The sequence below is a fragment of the Xyrauchen texanus genome, chromosome 3, assembly GCF_025860055.1.
Source record: "Xyrauchen texanus isolate HMW12.3.18 chromosome 3, RBS_HiC_50CHRs, whole genome shotgun sequence".
In the NCBI taxonomy this organism is placed as follows: Eukaryota; Metazoa; Chordata; class Actinopteri; order Cypriniformes; family Catostomidae; genus Xyrauchen; species Xyrauchen texanus.
In genome coordinates, this window is record NC_068278.1 from 25,664,059 (window position 1) to 25,682,530 (window position 18,472).

General features: G+C 37.2%; 2 protein-coding genes across 3 annotated transcripts in view; one reads left to right on the forward strand and one right to left on the reverse strand.

Moving 5' to 3' along the window:
- Positions 1-2,575: 2,575 nt before the first annotated feature.
- Positions 2,576-11,440, forward strand: si:ch73-337l15.2 (uncharacterized). Its single transcript, XM_052106825.1, has 4 exons — positions 2,576-2,738; positions 7,157-7,725; positions 7,861-7,974; positions 9,192-11,440. Exons 1-4 carry the CDS (start codon positions 2,626-2,628, stop codon positions 10,445-10,447), a joined length of 2,052 nt encoding a protein of 683 aa, XP_051962785.1. The 5' UTR covers positions 2,576-2,625; the 3' UTR covers positions 10,448-11,440.
- A 3,009-nt stretch (positions 11,441-14,449) lies between these two features.
- LOC127629034 (transmembrane protein 8B-like) overlaps positions 14,450-18,472 on the reverse strand; it is a 226,650-nt gene continuing 222,627 nt past the window's right edge. For both annotated transcript variants that reach the window (XM_052106051.1, XM_052106059.1), the window contains one exon: positions 14,450-15,770. In XM_052106051.1, the coding sequence (XP_051962011.1) occupies positions 15,435-15,770 (336 nt within the window). In that variant the 3' untranslated portion in view covers positions 14,450-15,434. The remainder of the gene's footprint in view (positions 15,771-18,472) is intronic.

Consider the following 18,472-nt stretch of genomic DNA (forward strand, 5'->3'; position numbering starts at 1 on the left):
AGAAATCCAGTGAATAGATCTAGATCTAAACACATTGATGTGAAATATCACTTTATCCGTGATGCTGTCAGTGAGGGAAGAATAAATATTGTGTACTGCACAACAGAAGACATGGTGGCAGACATTTTGACAAAATCTGTATCAAAAATTAAAATTCTAAAGTTCAAAGGTTTTCTGTTTGGAAACTAAATATTTGTGATGACATTGTACATGGCTTAAGATGATGAGAACAAGTGGGGGTGTTGAGATATATGTTCTCATTAATCATATAAGTTATGTTATGTTATGTTGCTTACTATTATTATTATTATTTTTAGATTATGCTACTGACTGTTGTATGACAAAAACAATACTAAGAAGTGAATGGGACTTTTATTTTGACTTGAGTTTAACAAAAAAAAAAAAAAAAAAAAACTTGCTGCTCCCTCAGGCACTGATGTTATGCCAGTGTATTGAGATGTTAACCAACAAATAAATAATACTAAGAAGTTATATCTGGATTCTTCTTTAATGGATGGATGACAACAACATATTGTACATAGACATGACGGATAGAAATGAAACCTTAACAGTATTCTTTTATAATGTGACAATAAAAAATATTGTTACTATCATTCTGCACTGCAAGTAATGAGGATTCATTCAGATGTAGTAATTTGCATAGAGAGCATGGTCTAACCAGTTGGCTGGATTAGAATGAAAAATGTAAAAGATAAAAAAAGAATTAGGGGATCAATAAATTAAACAATTCACTACCGTTGCCTAATTAATATGTAATCCTGTAATCCATGAAAAACTGTTATATGATTAGGAGTATTTTTAATCTAATTAATTTACAAGTACTTGATTTTTGTCATCTGTAATCTGAAGTGTAATATGTTACTTTCTAGCACTGATCATAGGAGATATAATTTATGCATTCAAAACGTTGCATTGCATTGCCTTTGGTTTGGAATTCATGCTGCATTTTTAGACCTCTTGTCAAATTATTCTAAATGGTTTACTGAGGCCAAACAAGAACATGATTTTACCGGCACACATTACCTTTCAATATTTGAATGTCAATATTGAATCCTTTTCCTTTATTCCCTTTTCACCTCTTTCTATTACCTTTATTTCATTGGTTGTTTCCATATAAAATTCAACAGATTTTTATACCCTGCAATATTACAAGATAAAGCAGGTCCTGTGTGCAGCAGTATGCATAATTCATATTCAACAATGGCCATTAAAACAGACTTTAATGATTTCTAAGTGTGTTTTCCTTGGTGCTTCTCAAACTCTATTCTCTGGTGCCGAAGCATATAGAAAGCACACCTTTGTGTCCTGTAAAAGACAGCATACTCCAAAATGGCTCTCTGTTTTGCTCTTCTATTTCTTTGCCCATTAACAATATGCAAACAAGAAAATGTATATCACATATATGTACACATTTGTTTCATATATATATATATATATATATATATATATATATATATATATATATATATATAAACCTCTAAAAATAATGTATTTTTAACAGCAAAATGGCAAAATGAATAGAAAGAAAGAAAAAACTCACAAAAGAACCAGTCCCAGGCTGAATGTATACATAACAAATCACCTTGTACCATGCAAAGTCTATTTAAAACATAGATAAAACTGATCAAAAGGATTTTCCCCACCTTGAAAATGTTTTTATTCTGTCTTATAATGCACTGATATTCAGGGTTGTGGTGTATTTGAATACCACAGAAGACTTATATCTGGAAAGGTATAACCAGAGCATATAAACAAATAAAGTCATAGCAACATGAGTGACATTTAAGTTTTGATGCTCAATCTCTCGCTGTATCTCCACCTTTTCCCAACATCATGATGTGACAGCAGTTGTCACAGGATCTCTGTGGGGATTTAACATTCCCTTACATTCTGCATGTCTGAAAATCTCCTAGTAAATGTCAAAAAGTAATAAGATGGGAAGCTGTACATCATGATTCCCTTGAAGATGGAGATGTGGAGTCACAGACTTTGAAAGAAATATATAGGTTTTTGCTCTCAGCTCTCTTCCAGGTCACTGGAAAATCACTACAGACCAGCCCCACTGCTTCACATTAAGCCTATGCCTTTGTGGACACAACAAAGACATTTAAAGTGCTTGTGCCTTTTAAAATGTTATTATCAGGATATGCCATTTTGAAAGATTTACCACGTTTGTACTATAGTAACACTAACACTAACTATTGTTTTTTTTAACTGGAATATGCACATTATTATCAGTTAGGGGAATTCCTTCACATTTATTACAACAATTGAAGTTTCAGTTTAGTTTGATAGTTACACTAATCTGAGAACTGTGGTATTTATTACCTGTAGTTATAAAAGTCTTGTTCCAAAAAAACCAAACAAAAACACAAACCATGATTAGCCTACTTTGCAAGTGAATTTGTTGACAATGTAGATATTTTAAAATCTTTATATGTAAGTTTATCAGATGTGTGAAATACAAACACTTGACATGTGACCGCCCATCTGTTGGGAGGTGGTTCTACCTGGCCTGACTGTCAAGACAAACAGGAAGTAAGAGATTCCAGGTCATTCGAATCAATGATTTGACATCACAGTCAAAGTGCTCGCGCTGGAAAAATGGTGCAAAGCTCTGTTAAATATAAAGCACTATCAAGCGTTGTGCAAGATGAAAACGAGAGCGATTATGACGAAGAGGAGGACGGTGAAGAAATTACTATACATTTTCAGTCGTAAGTGTCAAAATGAAAGTATTATTTGGTTAACAGCAGTTGTAAGTTAAATGTTATTGAAACGGAACTTATTTAATGTGAAATGCATTATTTTGTGGGTGATTTCGATGAGTCAGTGCAACAAATATTAGTGCGACAACAGGTGCTGAAACAGCCCGAGGATCATGACGCGACGCGCTCCCATTACAATCAACAAAGCAGTCGCGCGCGCGCGCGCAGAGACAGGCAGGGTTGCCAGATGGGGCGGTTTCCCGCCCAATTGGGCGGTTTTGCAATCTTTTTTGCGGGCAAAAATGGGTTTGGGCGGGTGGATAAAAATTGGGCTGGTTTCGGATCAGTTCGGCGGGTTTTTGTAGCCGAAACATCGGTACTTCAGATCCTTCTTTCGGCGACTATCTGTTCAGTAGCCTACTCTCACTCACTCACTCACTCACTCACACACACACACACACACACACACACACACACACACACATACACACACACACACGCCCACTACAGGTCTGGCTGACGTTCCCCCTAAACTCACAACAGACACTCCCTCCCTTCAGCTCACGTCACGCACGCCGGCATCGCCCTCCCCTCAAACACACTAGATTGCGCGGGGTTTTCAAACTTAGCTAGCTGACTGACACTGACAATATGCCAAAGTGGGCAAAATATAGAAAAAGTTACAGGAAAGAGTGGGAAAGAGATCCAGACTTAAAGTCATGGATTGCACCGGGTGCAGAAGAAGGAAAGGCACACTGTAAATACTGCAACGCTGATATCCAAGCTCATTTAAAAGATCATGCAGCCACCAAGAAGCATAAGGCAAGGTGCCAGCCAACGGTCAGACCATTTACAGTTAGCAGAGTTGGTGAGTCCAGTAACCCTGACAACAATGACCAGAAACGACGAGAACTGCGGATAGCAACGTACATTGCGTGCCACACTGCCATTAATGCTGTTGATGAACTATCTGATATACTGAAAGACGAGACAGGTGCATTCCAGATGCACAGAACAAAATGCACTGCTGTCATTAAGTCATTGCTAGCACCTCATTTTAGACAGGAGCTAAAAGAGGACATCGGTGACTTCCCGTTCTCGCTCTATTTGGACGAGACAACGGACATTACAGTGAGCAAATTGCTCTGTATGCATAAAATATCGCTCCAAAAAACACAACCGGTTTATTAGCACTTATTTGGGTTTGGTGGAGTTCTCAAATGCTGATGCTAATGATGTTGTGGAGGCAGTCATTCGATTTTTGCAGGAGCGTGCACTGGACATTGCTAATATGGTGGGGATGGCAACAGATGTCGGCAGGCATCATACTGTGTACACGTAATTGAATAACGAAAAACATGCTTTCTTCTTTATTCGTTTTTAGACTGGTGAAACGATATGCACAAACTTATTTTCCTTATATACAATGCTTAGATATTTAACTTCACATATAAAAAAGAAAGCCTAAAACAAAAACATTTAAAAAACTGTAAAATGTTAAATTATATAAAAATAAAACATTAATAAATTATTTTATGATACACATATTACTGTCTTAAGTGAACTCATTTATAAACGCCATTAATAATTGTCATTATTATTATTAGCCTAAAAATCACCCACAGCCTAAATCACCTCTCTGTATTGTTCCAGAGACATGGCTCTTCTCATTCAGCACTGCGGGAAAAATATAATTTCCGGGTTTGGCCTTAGAATACCAGTAAAATCGAAATTTTTTCCATATTAATTTGTGAATATTTTAAATGTTTAATAAAGGGGCAAAAAGTCATAAACAATACGTCAAGATACATTTTTTATTATATAAAATAAATATTTATTATATATTTATTTTATTTATTATAGAATATTTATTTTTATTTTTTTAACTGCAGCATTTGCAGTTCAAATTCACATTTTGGTGTTCAACTTTGCGTTTTAAAAATACAACAACCGTTAATTTTTGATTACAGGTTAAAAAAGGAAAAACGAATGGACGCAAAGTACACGGACCAATGGGTAATTTTAAAACTCGTTAATGATTATCATGTTTTTAAATGAGAAACCATAGCGAGAAACAAGCCAAAACAAATTTGGGCGGTTTTTTGTGCATTCTCGCGGTTTTTGACGAGGGTTTGGGCTGGAAAACCTTGCTGGCATCTGGCAACCCTGGAGACAGGTATAGTATGGAGGGAACTCCGTGCCTAATCTCAAACGTCTGACCGACCAACAGACCGACCGAACGTCTGACCAAAGATCTTGTGCTTTGAGCGTCTTACACAGCGGGTGACCTACGTGAAGACGTTGTGACTACCTGACGTGATATCAACGTCTTTAAATTAGCTGGGGCCAGTTGCACAAGCTATACCTAAGTTAGGCTACTACTTAGCCTAGCTCATACCTGTCAAGTATCCCGTTTTGGCCGGGAAAGTCCCGTATTTTACCCTTCTTTCCCGCCGTCCTCTCGTATTAGTATTTTCCCGTAAATCTCCCGTATTTTAACCTGCGTTATTAAAAAATTATACCCCGGGTGGAGTAAAAAAAACATATATCATATATACCCTTTTGTGTTTTCATTTAGGCTATAACACCCGTCTTAAAATGTAAGGGATACTGGAGCTTGGTTGGGGTGGTGGGACTGCTCGCGGTGGGCGCCGAAAAATGTCCCTTATTTTCAAATCCAAAACTTGACAGGTATGGCCTAGCTGTGGCATAAATAGGCACTAAGTCATAATTTACACACTACTAAATATTTTAGCATTGCACCATTAAACAAACTGTATACGTATAAACTTAATATTTACGGAAGCCTCTGACCACTGAAGTAATGGCTGGAATAAAAAAAAGCAGACTGATATTTAATGACATCAATGAGCTCATGTTTTGCATGATTTCAACATACATTATGATGTTGACAGTTGCACTGGTTTACATTTATGAGAGAGAGAGAGAAAAAAAAGCTTATTTTTAAGCAGCTCTTCAGCGTGAAACCATTCTAACGGTGCAGTTTTCAGGGTGCATCTCCCGCTGTCAAGTTTTAACACGTTCAAAATATATATATATATGATTTAAACATTTATAAATGTCTATTTTTCCAGCCTGTATTAGTATTTATTTATCACCCCTTATTTATTTTAGATACAGTTCCTATATATTGTTATTTACTCTGGGCAAATATTCTATTTATCAAATCTACTTTTATTACGTATCGTATTTTAATGGGGATATAATTTATTACAGCTGACAGTTACTAGAGCAAACAAGGTTTGAACATCAACCATAACAAGATCAAATTGAAGTTCATGGCATTTTAACACTTCTGTGTACAAATTTGAAGGCTGTTTATTGGATCAATACAGGTAAAGGTCATAATATGTGACTACTTATTACTTTACAAAGAGTTTACGTCCTTCTAGAGAAGTCTTGTATTAAGAACAGGTGGTGCAAACAAATTAAGCACTGAAACAAACTAACTAGTAGTTACTAAGCACTTAGTGTGAAGTTTACGTCCCAAATTACGTGAAACTTTACACACAGCTGGTGCAACCCTACCCTGGTTTTTAACTAGGTAAGGAGACAAGCTGTTGTTTAAATACTTTAAATGGACAATACAGACACTAGATGTAGATATTTTATACCTAAAACAATCCTCAACCATTTTTCCTGCATCCTGCTGTACTTCCCTGATTAAGTATTTAGAGAAAGGTGCTGTTGGCTGTATTCTAAATCATACTGAGTGATGAATAATAGCTATAAAAAAGCTACCACCTGTCTATCATGAGTTTCTCTGATAATTTTGAAACAAACTTACACATATTCCATGACAGAAGGATCTAAAGATCTGTTTTATTTTTTCAAAGGCAATGTGTGTGTGCGTGCGTGCGTGCGTGTGCGCTCGCGCATGTGTGTGAGTATGTTTGTGAGTCTGTGTGTTTGCTTGTGAGTGTGTGATTGTGTTAATTAAAGAGAGCAAACATACATACATACAGTACATACAAACAAAGTCTTAATTAATGTCTCTATTTTTTCATATTATTTTAATATTAATACATACATAATTTTTATATATATATATATATATTTTTTTTGTTTTGTTTTTACACATTTTTCATATTGTTATTTGTCAAATTGCTTAATTTAATGTTATGTGCTATATTGTCTCACAAGTTAGAGATAGTTTCAATTGCAAGGTCTTCAATGTCTTGGAAAAACATTGAAAAAAAATAGGAAAGAACAGGAAGAAGTCGAAATAGTATTTTTTTCTTTTGTGGTAATCAATAGTGGCACAAATTAGCTTAACTTGTACTGAACCTGGGATATTCCTTTAAGAGCCAAGTAATTGGGATATCTCTGATTGCTTTTTTTGCTTTGTACATTTGTGAATACCATCCCACCAGACTCCAGATTGTTATTCTTGTTACACTCTACAGGCCCTTCATTGATCGGCAAAGAGGGAAAAGGACAAGGGACATCTGTATCAGGGTCATGGTGGCCCTGATTCTTCTGGGAATAGTTTTTGGATTTATGGTCAATGAGTGGAATGGGTATTGGTCTAGCATTGAGGGACATCAGAACCTGTCACATCACCAGGTGCTTGACAAATCGAACAAGACCTTTGAGGTAAAGGACCATGACCACCACAACCACCTTCATGGAGAACATGAAGATGATGATGAGGAGGAGGTCAAGACAAACAAGAACTCTGAAGAAAAGCAGCAGGAACACCACCATCATGGAGAACATGATGATGATGAGGACAAGACAAACAAGAACTCTGAAGAAAAGCAGCATGAACACCATCATCATGGAGAACATGATGATAAAAATGATGATGATGAGGACAAGACAAACAAGAACTTTGAAGAAAAGGAGCACAACCACCACCATCATGGGGAGGAAGATTATGATGACAATGGCCACAATCACACAGATGGAGATGATCACCATAATCATAGTCACAGTCATCTGTACCACAATGCTGCTATCATCACAGACTCGGGTACAACTCATAGTTAATGCTTATTATAAAAGTATTATTTTTTATATTTATTATCATATTATGACAGATTAAGGAAATGCAGAATTCTGTATTAGAACATATTGCAACATTTAGCTTTTTTTCTTTTTTTTACAGATATCTGCTCCAATATTGGAAAGGATATTCTTCGGGAGAAAGGGAATGTGGTAGATGCAGGGATTGCTGCTTTACTCTGCCTAGGAGTTGTCCACCCACACACTGCAGGATTAGGTTTGTGAAGAATCATGTACTTTTCATCAGAAAATCAGTTGAGTATGGCAGAGTTTAGAAGTTGCCATACCCTAACATGCAGACAAATCCGGAAAAATATATGCCTCATGAAGATGCAGTTTGCTTGTCACATCAGTCTGTGTCGGCCTTGTTTCCCAAAAGCATCAAAAGCCCAAGGTATATCATAGAAACGACCGTACAAATCATCTTAAAATTTTGAGCTGGTTCCCAAAGGCATCCTAACTTAAGTAGTACTTGAAAATGGTCGTAGATCTAGTGTTCTGGAGTAAGGACATATTTGACTTATGCAGACGCCTGCAGGACAAACGCGAAATTACACCTCAAACAATTTAATACAGTAAATGCCTCACACTTTATGCAGATGTATAAAATGTAACCATGATAGTTTAATTTTTAATTTTATTTATTTTTAAATAGAATATAATTATATAGGGCTACTTATGTCAATTAACATACATAGGCCTATTGTTGATTAAATATATGATAATATATCATTTAAAATGCAGGCATTAAAATGATAAATGAAAGAAAAAGAAATTCAATAGTATATATCAATAAATGATACATATTTGTGTGCAGGATCTTATAGTTGGTACAAAGTAGCCACAGGATTGAATTACAACATTTGTTGTTGAATTGGGTGTTGGTTATCCAAGGGTTTTTGGCCATACTAGGTTTTTGTGAAACGCCGTTGCTGCTATTCATTATTCTACTTTTTCTACAAATCAAATATTTCAGAGGCATGTGACTTTATAATTTGCCATGGCAACAGGAGATTCATAATTGATTTTATCTCTTTCAAACACTGATGTAATTTCCTGAAATCCGAGGTTTCACTGTTCAATGTAATTCTCTTAAAATACCTTTAGCAGGTTTTGGTGAATTGTTATGCATTACAAAGGGGTGGGTGGGGGGGGCAGTTTTAACTGGCTTTAAGAGGTGGTTTTGTACTTTGAATCAAGTTCGAAAATAAAGTATATAAAAGTGTAAATCCATCTTTTTTAAAGCGCTTTACTGCAGAATCAAGAAAAAAAAACCCTCTCCTACATGACTATTTGAGCAGTTAAGGCTAAAATTTATATATTGTAAATCTCTTAAACTAATCAGTCCTGCATTTGCCTTTTACCTGGTTACTAAATAAAATGCCAAAAACAACTTTTAAATGATTCAGTTCTTGTGCTTCTCTTTGCTTTAAGGTGGAGTGTTTTCAGCTATTTTATATAATCACACTACAGGATCATTTAAGGCAATACGTGACACCTCTCACAAATTGCCTACTTATGGAGCTCCCTCGCTGTTGCAGGGCCTTAGACTTCTGCACTCAAACTATGGGCTTTTAGAATGGAAAAAGCTTTTTGAAGGTGCCACGAAAGTTGCTAAAGATGGTTTCCATATTGATGGAATCCTCTCCAGGGCTTTGGAAACCCTCAAGGAAAAAATCCTCCAATCAAGACCGTGTGATGTGTTCTGCAATACGACTGGCCATGTGAAATCAGAGGGTGCACACATCACCAATGCAAATCTATCAGAACTTTTGCTGAGTGTCAGCCTAAATAGCTCCCATTTCCTGGAAATGCTGGCTGTAAAATTGGCTCAAGACATTTCTGAAGCTGAGAGACCAGCTTTTCTCACTGCTGTTCAGGCCGGCAGCGGGGAAATCAATGAGCCCCTTATCACGGAAAAAGAGAAATATGCCATTCTCTCAGCCCCCTCCCAGCTCACAGGTAGAATGGTATCCAATATATTAGACAGAGTCAGGGAGCAAAACCTTTCCTTTCAGACCGATGGAGGTTTTAACAATGCCATGGCATCCTATAACACGCTTTTACATTTGGCACACGAATTCATCAACACAAGCCTGAGTGAGATATTGACATTAAATACAACAAGCAGTCACATAGGGGCCCTTGATAGTCATGGCAATTTTATAGTAATCTCCACCTCGCTCAACAGCACATGGGGATCTGGGCAATACTTACCGAGTAGCGGAGTCTTTCTCAATGACTTTACCTCAAACATCACTCAGTTGCCTTTTTTCAGTTTTCCTCTAGTGGTAAAGATTAAAGGTGAAGATGATGCAAATGATCATGACAATAATGGTGAGGCACAGGAGGATGAGATGCAGTTTGTTGCTGTGACTGGAGGGCTGTCTGCCCTTTTACAGTCTGTGGTTATGCTGAGGAAGCTGGTGGACTTTGGAATGTCTGCTCCTGAAACGGTGAACAGTCCTCTTCTTTATATAAAGCCCGGAGGTCCCAAGCTTCTGTCTGGCTGTATGTGTGTTGTCACAAATGGCTCTACATTCTACAGTATGCATTCAGAAGGTGATGGGCAGGTACAGAAGGTGCATGGATGCTCAGACCAATTTCTATCCATGCTGCTGCAGCTGAAAGCAGAACATATAGGAGTCTATGGAGTCCCTACTACTGAGGTCCATGCCGATGGATACTAAGGCAAATACATAATGTCTGGACAGTTAAAAAATATCATTGTACACTCACTGAGCACTTCATTAGGAACACCTGTACACCTACTTATTCATGCAATGATCTAATAAGCCAATCTTGTTGTAACAGTGCAATGCATAAAATTATGCAGATATGAGTTAAGAACTTAATTTAATGTTCAAAGCAACAATCAGAATGGGGAAAAATTTAGACTGTGGCATGATTGTTGGTGCCAAATGGGCTGGTTTGAGTATTTCTGTAACTGCTGATCTCCTGGAATTTTCACACACAACAGTCTCTAGAGTTTATTTATAATGGTGCCAAAAACAAAATCATCCAATTAGCTGCAGTTCTGCAGATGGAAACACCTTGTTTGATGAGAGAGGTCAACGGAGAATGGAAAGACTGGTTGGAGCTGACACAAAGGCTAAGGTAAATCAGATAGCACTCTGTATTGAGCAGAATAGCATTTCAGAATGCACAACACGTCAAACCTTGAAGCGAATGGGCTACAACAGCAGAAGACCATGTCGGGAACTTTATTAAGGCCATAGTGTTCTTAATAATGTGTTAAGTGATTGTCCATCCTTCCATCTTCAACCGCTTATCCGAAGTCGGGTCGCGGGGGCAGCTGCTCCAGCAGGGGGCCCCAAACTTCCCTATCCCGAGCCATATTAACCAGCTCTGACTGGGTGTGAATGTAAATAAATTACTGTATATGTTGCACTTTATGAGGCTTATTAATCGTACTCCACTTGACTTTTGTTATGTCCAGCCTCACAATAGTGTCTATATTCGGTACATTGGGAAAACTATCCTAAAAAATGTGCTTCATGTGGTAACATCTAAATTAACTGGTTAGATAAAATTCAAAAATATGATTTAACCTGTCTAAATCAGCCTGAATAAATAAGGTAAGATCAGATAGAAATAGCTCATAACATTGCATGCTAAAACTTTTTTCAGTCTATGTAAATGTGACATTTCCTTTTTTTTATTTGGGGGGTTGGGTGGGTGGGGGGGGGTCTTGTTTACTGATATTTTAGGTGACAGGCTTTTAATGATTGGGTGCATTTGTTTTTGAAGTAGTTGCCCTTTGTTTTTCTAAAAGAAGTTATGAATGTCCTAAATGTCACAATGAATGTCATTGCGCCTTACACTGTGTTTATAAAGGAGTACAATGCTGAAATATTTGATAATTCTGATGAATGGGTGAGATGTGTTTAATGATTTTCATCACAAACTGCTGTTGTAATTCTATTAATTGGTTTGTTTGTTATTTCTTTCTCTTGGTTGCTAAACTTTTATTGTCTTTTTGATGGACAATAGGGGATCTAGTAGGGGATAATATGCTGACATTTTTTTTTTTATAATAATTGCTGCTGAAGCAGATTTTGTGATTGTACAAAAAGTTTTTGGTATATCATCATTGACTTGACTGGATGCACTGTCAGCTTTGATTTCAGTTCTTGTTTACATTTAAAATGCTTTTTCATGAAGCCAGATCCCTGGAAATGAAGACTACACTATTTTGTTTCATAATGTAGCATGTTGAAATAACATTATACGCACAAGATGTGTGAAAACTGACATTTTTAATGATTTCTGTATATTACTACAGAATGCGCTGAAACAACAAAGAAAGTATGAATACAAATAAATTTATGATTTTATTAAACACTGATTATTTTGTGTATTTTCTATGGTTTGAACTTTTTAAAATGACTTTCTTCCTGTATTAAACTGATGACAGTAAATTGCTTTGCAGTTTACCAGAATGTTATTGTTCCTGTTCTACAACTATACTTTGTATGTCAGAGTGGGTGTATAGTCTGCTGAGGTTTGAGTATTGCTCATTCATCTGGGCTGTCATAATTAATGGGCTGCCACTCCGCTGTCAGTGGCAGCAAGCTAATGCATATGCATATCTTAATTAAAACATGTTCCTCTGCTCCTGCCATTTGGAAAGCTGTGCTCCAGAATCGTACTGACTGTCTCCTTTGCAATACAGATGATTATACCATGACAGTTACTGAGAGAACATGGATTAGACCATGATTTGAATACCAAGTCCTAATTACACTGTAAATTGTGCCAGACAGTTAAAGGACATTTTCAAAATGAAAGATGATTTTAAATGGGTGACTTAAATGGCTTTCAAGTACTTAGAGGCCTATCTCAGTTACCTACTCTCATTTAGAGAGACATGAGTATAATGAAACCCCTGCCAATCTCAAAGTGTGACATCTATCATCCATTCCCATTTAGACCAAAAAAATAAAAATGAGAAAACTAGAACATTTCTTCAACACGTGACAGAGCATAATGTGTTGTGTGAGGAGAAATCCGCTTAGTATCCATAGACAGACAGCAAAATATCAACACAAACTATTGGATTACTTTGAGAATGTCAGATTGTTTTATAAGGGCTTGCTTTGTTTATGGATGAGGGAGGACATGGTTTTCTGTGTTAAAAATGTAGTCTGTGATGACAGCTAGCGCTGCATAATTAATACATTAAATAACTAAAATTACAATACAGCTACCACAGTGAACTAATTGCGAAAAAGTCAAGTACAGTATTCCATTGAGGTATAGTACACCTTTTGCCCAAAAAAATATATTTACAACATGTTTTTTTTTTAAGCAATTTCTGTATAATATTGTTAGAATGTGAATAACAGTTTTTCAAGCTGCTAAACATTTGTTTTTCATGTCTGACCGTTTTTGAACTTATGTTTTGAATTTCTGTATTTATAAAACATTAATAAAGTAATTCAGAAGCAGTTCTCGTCTTATTTTGGTTGTGTAGCCTACAAAAATAAATAAATATTGCATGCATATACCAGACAAAATATGTATTGTAAATTATATTAATTTAAATTAAATGCACTTACAATATAAAGAGAAATAATCTACAATTATGATTTATTTTTCATAATTATGCAGCCATAAGAAGCACTAGTGTTGTGTTCAGATGAAAAGGTTATTGTTATTTTAAAATGACTTGTTACTAGAGCAGCCTAAAAGTCACACATAAAACTATTTGGATTTTATTGTACCAATATCAATGCATTAGAACAAAAATGAAACCAAGGTTTTTTTTTCTGCAAAGAAATTATGCAAGACCTTTTTTCAGAACTAACTTGACATTTTTTCAATTACTGTTAACCAACTTATTTCAAGTCATTCTTAGCGGATGTATGAAGTTATTTCCCTTCAGAGTCTTAGCAGAGTAACCTCAGGTGTAGTTCACCACATTAACAATGGACCTCTTTCACTAAATTTGACCACCACAACATGTCTAAATACTTTTAATTATCAATCAAATACTGTCTTAATTGTGGAGAGTAAATGTATTATTTTATAATTTAAAATCACCTTTTGCTAAATGTTTTGCTTAATAAGAGTGCCTGCGCGTTCTTTCTTGAAAATAATATCTATTGCAATGACATTCAAATGCTTTTTGGGGGGCCGCAGTTTATGTCCAAATCACTTTTTTTGCAGGCCATGGAGTTCAGTTCTGTCAGAAGTTGATTATTGCTTTGTCATGAGGCAGGCATAAATATTTACCCTTTTCAGCATCTTTAGCCACAATTGGTCACTGATAGTATTTTTCCATTTTGCCTGGACGCACCAGGCAACGTCAGTGGATGTATATTCAAATAAATTGTGTTTCTTTTGTTCAGCAAGTTGCATGATTCATCCCAAAGGCAGTTCTGATAGTCAGATACATTATGTAATCTTGTGATCACAAGACTGAAATTAAATTGAATTTAGTTTATGACAGTCATGAACTGTAGCCATGCAACAACAAACACAGAACACTTTGAGATGTGATGTTTGCTAATAAAGCTAGTATAGCTCAGTGGGTACAGCTGGGAACATCCAAAAGGCAAACGGTCACTGTTCACTTAAGCATCATCACAGAAAGTGAGATGCAGAGGATGATTTCATGGTAAGATCTGTCTCTTTTGGGATTCATCATTTATTAAAACCAGGGGTTTCGATTTCCTGAAACCTCTGCTTGAAGTTTTCCATCTCTCCAATACAGCAGTATGACTTCAATTTGTCATTTTCAAGAAGTAACACATTTCAGGTGCACAGGGACAAATAAATCAGAATCAGATTTAATACAGAAAAAACTAAATAAACCATTTATTTGCTTTTTCATTTACTGTTGTTTTAAATGTCTCCCTCTTACCTGATTCTCACTAGGTAAATGCAACAGGAAATTTGAGGTTATTATTTGAGGTTTCTTATTCATTAAAATCTGGTCTTGGCAATTGACACTTTCCTAAACCCTCTATAAATCGACAATCAAAAATGCTGCAAAGGCGACAAAATGCAGTCCGAAGTACAATCAAACATTCCACTGAAAACAACTATACTATACATTTACATTTACATGTTGTGATATCTATACTTACAGTATATTTAAAAAAAATGTACAGTATCATATTTTTGTGTCTCAGTGCAAAAGATGTTTAGAAAGAAAAGAAAACTAGATGCAAAGCAGTGCCCTTGGTACAGTATATCCACAAATAAATGTTCTTTCTTAGCATCCTCGAACCACGCACGCACACACACACACAAAATAGAAAAAAGTGAGGAAAAAAAACAGCAACAATTTGATCATTTCAGTGCCAGAAAACAATGAATAAATAAAATGACACATTGTTGAATTGTCACTGTCAAGTAGCAGCAGCAAAATCAGCTTTAACTTTTTAAACAATACACTAACAACAGTGCATCGCTGTACTGACACAGACCATTCCAAGATACTAACAATGCAAACGATATTAACAATAATAGTTATCCAAATAACAATGACAAAACTTTTATACATATATGTGTATGTGTGAGTTTAGTCAAAAGTTATTTACAGTGCATCAGTAAGATCTCTGGCTTTGTTTTCCATGTTTTTAAATTCCAAAGGAAGGAGAGGAAAGGCAAATACAAGTCTGCGTCGCTAAGCTCTGTTGAACATCATCAGCTGGTGCATATGCTGTTAATGGTAATGATAGCTGGGTCTACCAATCCCATTTCCTCGTGTTCATTGACACAGAGTTGGTACCCACAGCCTCGCCGCCGTTTAAGGGGAGTGACTTTCACATCAGGTTTGGCACGTGGCGGCAGGAGGAAGCCAACGCTTCCAGCAATCAGCATGTGCCAGATGCTGTGGATGTAAAAGTAGTTCTCTTCTGTCTCCACAAAGGCGTATAAGGCCACCGCTGATGTAGCAATTGTGGTGCCAGGGAACAGAAAAAACACCCAGCGCTTCCAGGTTGGTGGATAACAGCGGCGCCGGCGGATGGTGCGCACAGTCTGAAGAAACACAAAGCAAGAGACATATTTAATCATGCATAAAAAGCAGTCTTAAACGCACAAAGTAAGATGCATGAATAAATAAGAAACAACGACACTCTGATGTCCACAAGCCATTGTTAGGGTTGGATGCAAATGCACACACTTATAATGTTGGACATACAATTTATTGAAATCATAGAAATTCAATTGCACAACCTCCAGGGATGCTGATATTTATGAAAACAGTAAAGTATGCTGTCGCCTCACGCTCCACATGCAATCTTCACATTGCTCATGCTGTTACTTATATCATTATATGACATTAAATCTAGGCTACAAGCAAAGTGTAGACCATATAGAGACACTCAGCTATCAGCTATTAACAGATGCATAACTGCATAACATATGTAAACTCTGTGGTTAGAATTTGAGAGGCAAGTTATTGTTGTATTGCAGTAATTAATACCTACTCCTCTACACAGTTGGCACCAGTGTAAGAAAGGAACTTTTTTATAAAGGGGCGACAACCCCCCCGCCCCCCGAATTGATTTTAAGAAGCTTTCCCCGTCTGTTGCTCACTTCGGCGTTCCGTCGAAGAAGCGACACTAAGGGTCTCTCTTGAGAGCCTCACGCATCTCTGAACTGAGAAAAGGCCAATGAGAAAATGGCAGACAGAATTTGCATGTCCCACCCCGGACATACAGGTATAAAGGGAGGGCAATGCATCTGTCCATTCAGAATTTTTTTTCCAGAGCCGACCAGTTGTGTGATCAGCAAGCTGCATTCACAAGACTGTTCACTTCATCTCTACAGAGTGTATGCTGTTGGATCTATGGTAGAGCCCGAAGCCATTTGTTTTGAGAATAATGGCTGGCTGATGAAGTTATTGGCTGGCTAGCCGGCTCAGCCAAAACCTAAATGGCTGCTGCAGCCGCCAAACTTTTCATAGCTGCAAATGGCTGAAGCTGCCACTTCATGTCTACAGATGTCTATGTTATACTGATTTACTAGATCTCAATATTTCCAAGCAATGCATGGCTTACACTATATTTCTACAAAATGCAATACAATGTAATAAAGAAAACACCAGATTTTACTTTCACAACGTATGTACATATTTATTTTGTAGTCTGTGTGCTACTAAACATTTTCAAATAGCCTACAATGTGTTGTGTTTAGGCTAAATGCATGTAGGCTAAGTTGTATACAATAACTTGGCATTATCATGGATGAAGCTTATCATATTACACATTGAAGGAGCAAGTGATGATCATTTGCCATTGAGCAGTAGGCCAGTGATCGCGGAGAAGTATGTTGATTAAGAACGCAAACTTTTGTTGAATTTATGAGAAATCTACAGACGCAAACAGACGAAGTGTAGTAAAATAAAGACCTAAATGTGTATTTCGGACTTTTTTTCACCACAAGTCTGAAAGAAGACATGTTATTGAAGACAAATATCCAAAAATCTCAAAATTGACCAGTAAAAAAACCCCGATGTTTTTGCCTGCCGTGTCTCGCCTTAATATAAACACACACTGTTATCAGTATTGTTTTGGACAAAGTTTTGCACATTTCACTTCAATGTACACTGAAGCATGCGTCGTGAATTAGCAATGTGGAAACGGTGGTTTGTTACTGCAGTAATATCACGTTCAGTGCTATAAATCTCTCCGTTCCAGAATATTTGGTTCATAACATCAATTTTTGATTCAGGTGTTTGTGCAACCGTGCCCTGAAGATTTAACAAAAGTCTGGGTAGGCCTAAGTTAAAAAAAAAAAGTAAGTAGGAATTAGGAAAGTATGTGAGAGGTGAGATCAAAATTACCTTGCTTGCTTCTTTCCGCCATTTCACCTCAGTGCGAGAAAAAAATGCATCGCTTCTTCTGTACGGAAAATGAGCAATTTTAATTGGTCGTCAATTCACTGTGAGTCTGTGTATCGTAGCAACAAGCACAAGACTGTGCTGTTATGAATCCAGTGGGAAAATAGATCTCGTGTATGGTTTATATATTTCGTGTGTGTATGTCTCTATGTGATAGAATTATTATTTGATGCAAATAATTCTAGCCGGCTCAGCGAAAATTTATCAGATGGCGGCTCAATTTGGCTTACGAAATTATTGGCTGGCGGCGGCTGAAATTCAAAATGGCGCAAATGGCGGCGCCTGACGCGGCTTCGGGGTCTAATCTATGGCACATATCAGTGGCTTTCTCCTTCTCTGCACAGCAGTGCAGTTTTGCCACTGCGTTTTTAAGAGAATATTTTCCTACCAGAGTTTATTTATCTAAAAAAGAGCAATATGCGGCTGGCGTTGAACGTCCTTTTCAGGACGTGTCTTTATAAAGATGTCTTTCCGCCCCTGTGTAGTTCTTGGATGCGGTCGAATTTCTCTCCACTTCTGACGTCTTAAGAGCTTCCTCATGTGCCAGGGCTGCGATCACATGCAGGCAGCGTTTTATGAATGGTTCATGTTCTCAGTGCGAGGACATAGCCATGACAAGTCGCGGTCGCGGCTTTCTTTCCTCACGAGAGAAAGCCACTTCAGCCGCCCCGCGCCTCGCCTCCTTCCAACAGGATTGGGCCAATGATGTCGATATGGGGCATACAGCGGGCTCGGTTTCGCCGGGTAAATCCCCACGAACCACCCGCTCCCCAGTACGCTCATTTGCTTCCGTCCAGGCTCGAGGTGAGCGCAGCTTGCATCATGGCCAGTCTGT